The following is an 8967-nucleotide window of genomic DNA, read 5'->3' on the forward strand; positions in this document are numbered from 1 at the left end:
TGTACACTCGCGTGTCTATACACGTTTACAGATATGAGTTCTATGGCGAATTCGAAGATTACAAATCAAAGACTACAACCATTATAACCAACAAAAAACAATTCAATCTAGATTGTTAACATATATGAACTACACCGGGAATTCAATGAGAACAAATTTAAAAATACAATCGCAACACATGTAGTGTGATCACCAATCATACACTATACTAATTACTAAGAATGCATATGTATTGTATGCAAAGTATCTCAATCACTATATGTATCAATATTTAAAATGTAATGCGTAACACATATATCGTAATCACCAAAATCATACACTGTTAATGTTTAACTTGCCCACAACACTATTATATTGTGAAATTTCTATATAACGTCGTGTAATATACTATTATAATGGGATTCGAACTGACAACCTCGCACAAGTACTAACTCAAATCCTCCATTGCCTTAATCCACTAAAAGTGACACAAGTGGGTATCGAACTTGGAGAATCCAAGCCTCCTACCACTAGGCACAAGTCGCCATGGTTGAACCAACTGTAAGTACACACGTTGAGAAGTTAGTTAAATTTGCCCCTATCTACCCATGGTTACATCCCCTAGTTTTGCATTTATGGAACTTAACTTCATAATCCTCTTGCAGTGATCATATCACTAATCACCATGGTTGTAAAACAAGGTTTTCAAGGCCGAGTACTTCCCGAGTAGTCGCTACAAGGTAGGCTGCCGATGCGACTTTCTTTGACTCCGCCTAATTACTCGGAATCGGTCAAACGCTGTCAACCTCGGCCAAAATCGTATCTAGTAGGTAAACTCGGGCCGAGTTTGACTTAAAAAATGATAAAACATAATTTCTATGCCGATTGTATTAAAGAATAAATATCATTTTCATGTATTTTGTTTTAGATATTAGTAAATTTATGTTATTTGACATATATTTAATTTCCAAAAACTAATTTCTTTATAATTTAACATGTCCGAGTACTTCTCGAGTACTCTCCGCCTAGGCCGAGTAATCTCAACTCCCTGGTCGACCGACTAGGGAGCGCCTAGCGACTTTTGCAACCATGCTAATCACTAACTCCCAACTTCTATAGTAAAAGACCCACACCCATTTTTACAAGACCAAGCCATTACTAAGTAACGTTAGCTTGTTAAAGAATACAACTATTATGATTTTGTATTTCCACAAACCGGTTTTTGTACCACACCAAGTTGAGCTCAGAAACGGTTTAACCGGTTGTACCAGGTAGTTCAACCGGGTGACTAGCCAACCCTAGAACTCCCTAAAAATACAACTTCAACTCAAAAAATAATTCAAAACTACATAATTCTACAATCAAAAATCAATTTTCCACTAAAGTTTTTTAAATAAAAGTCTACAATAGGCATTGAAGCGTTAAAAGCATCAACTTCACGATCGCTTAAATGACAAAGTTCACTATCATCGCTTAATTAAATTAAAACTCAAAGTTGAACATTGGCATAAATCGGTTCATCGGTATAAGTCGCTACCAATTAGACCGGACTCTATTGTACCGTCGATGTCTCCGATAGCCAGTTCAATTGGTAATACCGGCTGGTTTGAACCGGTTTTTAAAACATTGGCTAAGGCAAGCAATACGAATACGATGCCACGATAAATCCGCTCTAAAAGAACAAATGCTAAAAGATATAAACTATTTAGAGTATGGTTATTGAAAGCAACCCTTTGCAAAGAGTATAATTTGGACCCAAAAGTAGGTCATGATTGAAACAACAAGTACGCTTCAAGCATCTACATCTACTCAATGATGTAGATATACTTATAAACATTGCAACAAAAGTTGAACAATCTCCTACCACCCAACTAATATTCTTATTAATGTCTAATTATGTTGTTTAAACTAATTATGTATCTAAAAAATCCGATTAACGGTTTTTTTTAAAGGTTAGATGAACCTTACCAACCAACCTACCAACTAATATTGACATTAATATTTCTTTAAAATGTCCAACTTGGTTTAATAACATCATCTACAAGCAACCTGCAATCAATGCATCAAACTTGCACATTTTTATATAACGCGTGTTTGGAGTGTGATTTGCGTCGAATGTTATGATACGGAGAAAGGTTCAAATGAGAATCATTCGATAGTTAACGAAGTAGATGATCGTTTAAATTGGGCGTGCATTCATATAAAAATAAAAGGATTGACAAGGTAAAGAACATAAGAATGCAATTTATTTATTATCTATCTACAAAAAGAGAATTGATCTGCAACAAACAGATGTTTTATGTTCATATCCTTAATGAATTTAACAATATAAAAAATAAACACATGTAATCACCTGATTTGTAACCTTTGATTTGGGCGTCGTTTGTATAAGAACTTGCATTCCTTGTATTTTTTTTTCTTTCTTTCTAACGAATCTAAGCGACACAGGATTGAATCTCAGTGAGTCATGGCAACAAGGTCGTTTTTTGTCACTTGCTACCATGATGTCTGTTTATATATCATGTTTGCAGCCTCTACACTATACAAAGAAAACCGAAAAAGAAGCACACCAAATTTTCGACTTTCTAAAGAACAAGTGTAGATGCAAGAAAAGGAATACCCGTAATTTGATTGAGAAATTGTGCAGCTTCCGATCACCTTTAACTTCAAATTTATAAAAACGTGGTCAGATGTTCTTGATCATCGTTTTTTCGGGTTCCAAACTTTCTTGATAGATTCTGCATTTCACATAAGAACAGAAAAGATTAAAACTTTATCGATAATGGCAAGCCGAATCAATAAATCACCCAAAAAAAGTCAAATAAGTAGCTAAAAAACCATGAACAAGAAACTGCAAGCTGAGAAATTTAAACCCAGATTCAAAATTGTCAAAACTCACAGTCCAAAAAGTCAATCTATTAATTTCAATGACAAAAAAAAGTCAAAATCACATAGTCAAACTAACAACAAATTGATAACCCATAGGCCATAAACAAGAACCTACAAGCTTGAAAAATCAAACCCAAATTCAAAACTAACAAAACTCTTAATCCAATTACAAATCATCACAGGTTAATAGTCAATCTGTTCAACTCAATGACAACAAAAAGTCAAAGTCAAAGTCAAAATTACCTTAAAGACAGATTGAACAACAACCCGATTGGAATTAGCCAAACATTCTCTGGGTGTTTCAAAGGAAGACAAGGAAAACTGCTTGGAAACAACACCAACATCGAAATAAATCAATCCAGAACTGGGTATATCGACCCGAATTTCCTTAACCGGAAACCACAAAAACAAATCCTGTGCGGATATTCCAGACAGCCCACCGATCTGACCATACGTCAAATTCCCAGAAACATTCAGATCATAATGCAATTCATCTTCAAATTTCGCATTACACGCTTGATCCAAATGCACCTCAAATCTTCCTGAAGTATCAAAGGTGAAATTGGTCACACCTTTCGGTAGTAATCCCATTGGCAACCCATTTGATCTCAGCAATTCGTATATAGTGGTGGGTTGTGGTTGTTGTTCAGAGAATGAGATTTGGAATAAGGTGGAAAAACAGAGGAAACATGGGATGAAATTGAACATTTTTTTGGGGGATGTGATAGTTGAAATTGTGGGGTGAAGTTTGTGGATTGAAATAGGGGGATTTGATGGAGAAGAAGAAGAGTGTTGAATGACAGCCAGAATACAGAGAGGATGATGGATTAGAAGGAGAGGGAGGAGAAGAAGAAGGAGAATGGTGAATTATTGATGCTTGTATTCTAGGGCTTTGTTTGGGTCATCTTTAACCAATTGGCTTCCTACATGTGGATATTATTTAATTATCCATTATTACCCATCAAATCTATGGAACACCATTTATTCATTTTTTTCTTTACACTTATCCTTGTTTTGTAGTCATAAAGACCTTTGTGATACGTTATGCGACGAGTGGCGAAACGCGTAAAAGAGGGGCTTTATGGAGCTTAATATCACAAGAGAGTATAGTAGAGTTATATATGTATGGGGCTTTCTATATATATATATGTGTGTGAGTGGGGCTTTGAATGTTTCTTCTTTCACGCCGCTATGTATATAACGGGAACAAGATTTTGCACTCCCATAGCGTCACCTGTAGCGGTGTTCCGCGGCGCTATGGGGCGCCATGGCCCTCTTCCTCGAGGCATACCGCCCCACTACGTTAGGTCTTATAGTGAAAGCTCAAATTTACATATACAGAGCTTAAAACTTTGTTCTTTTGTTATTTCTATTGTTTACCAGGGGAAATTGGATATATTAGCTTTCAAGTTGTTTTTGTATGGGTCGATCATATTATTTATTTTCTTGTGAATTTATGATATGATATGAAAATAAGATATTTTGCGGGTTCTCGGCTTAGTTTAATTAAGTATAGGTCTGTTTCAAGTCAAACTCGTAAAAACGTTTTGCTGGAAGGTTGGGTTCTGGTTAACCTACCAGGTTTACGAATTGACGTGTTTAGCATGTTTGATTATGTATTTAGACGTGTTTATTTCATATATCAAAGAGATCGAGTATTTTATGTTTAATTTTAAAAGACCAAAAGAAATATAGCTATTATATATATGCATTCTAATTTTTATTGTAAAATTTATTAATTTAGATGATCTACATTTTAGTTGGTAAAATTACTAAATTGTTAAATTTTAAGAAAAAAAAAGTTTTAACCTAAAAGACTGGCACAACCTATTCTTTAAATCTTATCCTTATCCATAAAATTAAATAAAAGATGACTTTTACTTAAATAATATAGACGAGGATAAAGAATAAGATGTGAATGCTCTTAAAATATCAAAATGTATAGAGAAAAACTACTTCAATTGGTTGTATCAATGACAAATTGTGAAAACCAATCTCATGTTTTGACTCATTTATCAAGCACGATTGTTTCATGTTTGTGTCAAAAAAAACCTTGTTTATGTTTATTATGGTTTCGACTCCCCAACCCACGAATAAAACCCATTTATAACAAATAACAATCGTTATTAGCACATATTTTAAATCTATGAGAATGTCGTTCAATACAAAAGCATATTAAGTAGTGAACTTTAAGAACCGTAGAAGTATACATATCTATTCCTTTAAATATCACACATAAAACATATATATAATACTGCACCCGTGTCTTTTTTGCAGTATATTTTGTCAGCGTCACATAAAAGTGTTTATGACATTATTACGATTCTATACTTAAAATTGTTTTTATTTTTATATAGATCATTATATTTTAGTTTATTTGTAATTTAGTTATCAAAGTTATAAATATATGTCATAGTACTAATCATGTCATCATGAATTGAATATCTAGCATTAGTGACTTATAAATATATGTAATATTACAAATCATGTCATCTGAACTGAATATCTAGCATTAGTGACAGACATAAAACATTTGGGTGTGGATGATATAAAACAATTTGGGCCCTAGCTACTTGGTTGTAAAGTCGAATATAATAAAAAGAATAAAAACACGACCTGGAGAATTTATGGAAATCAAAACAACGGTTGTGATTAAGTTTGAACAGAAATTTATAAAATGTTTACATGTGAAATGGATAACAATTCAAGAAAGAAAAATTTTAATTAGTTATTTTATTAAATAAATGTATACAAATTGACATCTTAAGCATATACAGCTTTATATTATTTGATTTCCCAAAAAAAATATATTTTACAAAGAAAATATATATTTATAAAACACAAAAGTATAATGTAAAAATGACAAAAGCGAACGTTTATTTTGAAAAACATAAAGTTCACAAATTATTTAATAACTTTTAAAAGCATAAAAATGTCAATTATAATCGAGAAGACTCGCACTCACGTCATCCTGTTCATCAATAGCGCCTGTGATGATTGTGTCTCATTTCAGTTGATTAAGCTTTTTATTTTAGGAGATTGTTAAGTGTTACATTGTGAATAGGTCTTTTGACATCCAATATACCATACTTATATATGTGTATATGTTATATATTATATTATATATAGACGCATCACTGAGTTTTTTCCCAAATAGGTGTAGGTGGAAAACTTATTTACCAAAATGGGTGATTTGAAAAGTAATTATCAAAATGGGTGTTTTTTTTTTAAAGTTAGTTTTTCTCACTCTTAATTTTATTGGATAAAAGAATTGCTATTAATAAATATGTTTACTCAATAAAATTTTAAGAAAAAATTGTAGTAAATTTAAAAAAAAATGTGAATCGTAGATTTTATGTGAAGTTTTTTCAATGTTTTTTTTTTTCTAATGATTTATTTAACATATTAATAGGTATTGTTTAAGTTTCCTTCAAAAATATTTTATTGTAAACATTTTTTATGATACACGTATCTTTAAACTACTTTTTTAATTTTAGTACTTTACATAATAATAAAATAAAAAATATATATTATTTGAAGTTGTAAAAACATGAATATTTGAAGTTGAAAAAACATGAATATTTTAAATACTTTACATAAAATTATTTTTTAAACACCCATTTTAGTAAATATTTTTCTAATCATCCATTTTGATAAATAAAATTTCCGTCAATACCTTTTTGGGCAAAAACTCCAAATATATCAGCTTTCAAGAAATGGAAATCGATATCATATTCAGTTTTTTTCAACTTAAAATAATATATATTTTTTATTTTATTATTAACTAAAATTAAAAAAAAAAATAGCTTAAAGATACGTGTAACTTAACAAAAATGTTTACAATAAAATGATTTTGAAGGGAAGTAAAGCGATACCTAAATAATATGTTAAATAAAGAATTAGAAAAAAAAAACATTGAAAAAATTTCACATAGAATCTACGATCCACATTTTTTTCTTAAAATTTTATTGAGTAAACATATTTATTAATAGCAATTCTTTTACCCAATAGAATTAAGAGTGAGAAAAACTAACTTTTAAAAAAACACCCATTTTGGTAAATACTTTTCAAATCACTTATTTTGGTAAATAAGTTTTCCACCTACACCTATTTGGGAAAAAACTCTCACTTAACAAAGGCTGCTATTTTTTGAAAGAGATTAATGTATTATTATAATTAGTATTTAAAAACTCTGATATTCAAATTCTAAAGAGCTTAATTCAAATATTTTTCTCACAAGTTTCATCCAATTATGGAAAAACTATGCAGTGAGAACCCTTAAATAACTAAGAAATTGGTATCATATTTTAATTAATAGTGTATAAACACATACTAATTACTTGTATACTTATACTCTACTAACAATATATAATAAGTTATATACCTTATATCAAATTTAATCTAATTGCTTAAGATCAATTATCAAGAATGGCTAAGAAGATTAATGGTGTCTTTGTCAAGCTGTTATTGTCTTTATTTGACCATGCATGCATTAATGTAATAACAATGATTATTATCATATTTTCTTAAAGGACACAAGAAAAAATCCTAAAAAAAAATCATGCTCAGACAAACCTCTCAAAGATTGTAAAAGACATCATAATTAAGAAACTCAAATGTCCAAAAATGTTAATATTTAGTGACCACATGTGTTAAAAGATTTATCGTTATTTTATTTGTTTTACACATATATAATACATATCATGAACTACAAAAACCCTATAAAATACTTTTATGTAGTGCATAGATGATTAAACGCGGGAGAAAAATAGGGGGCGGGCGAGCAGTCCGTTAACCTCGCCTTGTGCATCATTAAGCAAGTATACCAATCCAAATGGGGGTTTTTCATATTTATTGAGTTTTCTTTTATATTGGTGTATAAGTATTATGCCTAGTGGAATTGAAAATAATCGGATGGTTTCGTTGGTGACACGATGATACTCCATTTACCGTTAAAAAAAAGTTGTACCAATCCAATTATAGGCAGTTTTCAACATAGTAGTAGTTTTTTCATAGTTCCCAACATAGTTATTGGTTCAGAAATTAATGATTTTCCTAAATATTATTTATTTATATGATTAATAATAATAATGTTGGTTATGTTTTGTTTTTGGAAGTGACATCAGATGATCGTAAAAGACAACCAACGTTAGATGGGTCCTAAGTGAAGAAGGCATGCATGTGCTGAGAATAATTATGAATCTATAGTTATCTTGTCTGGGCTGGCTGGACCAGCACACGTCACTCACTCATCATTTGATGCCAATTTTCAATTCTTATGGTAATCTGAACCCACCTCTTAATTTGCCATGCACGTCATACTAGCTATATATATCTTCCATCATGGCCGGCTTTGGGCCTGTGCGGGAGGTGTCCCGCACAAAGGCCAAAGTATCTAAGGGCCCAAATCATTTTAAAAAATAATATATATTTCATATATAGATTTATTGTAGAAAAAAATAACACAAATTTAGCTTTGCCTCAATGGATGCGGGCTGCAGCAATTCATCTGATACCCGGCCGTTACTTGTTCGAAGTCCCCTGTCAGCTTGAATTTAATTATTTAATCTGGCTTCTCCATCTTTTGTTTTTGTTTTGGCCTCAAGTATTTATTTAATTTGGCTTCTCCATCTTTTGTTTTTGTTCAAGCCTCAAGGGGCTGATTTCAGTTTGTTTTATTAACAGGGGAAATGTTCTATATACTCACAACAATAGCAACTTTACACGCTTATTTTTTAGTTTTAATTTTGATTTTTCACATCTAAATTTGGGTCTTCATAAATTTGCAAGTTCTTTCATTTTTCTTTCTCATTTAACCATTTAGATAACACACTTTACATGTTTTCTTGTTTAATTTTGTAGGTTTTTTATTTCTCATTTAAACATTTACAATATAAACTTAAAAGAACTCAATATCTAGTTCTATTTATTTTATTTGATTAAACCATTTACAATATAAACTTAAAAAGAACTCGATATCTAGTTCTATTTTTTTTATTTGTATGGAAAGATTCGTGTTACCAAACTAATTTGGATATGTTTACACATATTAGTGTTATTTTTGTTACATTACTTTTGTTTATTTTATAACAATTATCG

At 30.8% G+C, this 8967-nt stretch overlaps 1 protein-coding gene across 1 annotated transcript; it reads right to left on the reverse strand.

The window, feature by feature from the left end:
- Positions 1 to 2151: 2151 nt before the first annotated feature.
- On the reverse strand, positions 2152 to 3777 carry LOC110918675 (uncharacterized protein At5g01610). Its single transcript, XM_022162950.2, has 2 exons — positions 3112 to 3777; positions 2152 to 2717 (listed from the first exon to the last, which is right to left on the reverse strand). Exons 1-2 carry the CDS (start codon positions 3574 to 3576, stop codon positions 2652 to 2654), a joined length of 531 nt encoding a protein of 176 aa, XP_022018642.1. The 5' UTR covers positions 3577 to 3777; the 3' UTR covers positions 2152 to 2651.
- Between the last annotated feature and the right edge of the window lie 5190 nt (positions 3778 to 8967).

Source organism: Helianthus annuus, chromosome 16 (assembly GCF_002127325.2).
Source record: "Helianthus annuus cultivar XRQ/B chromosome 16, HanXRQr2.0-SUNRISE, whole genome shotgun sequence".
Lineage (NCBI taxonomy): Eukaryota > Viridiplantae > Streptophyta > Magnoliopsida > Asterales > Asteraceae > Helianthus > Helianthus annuus.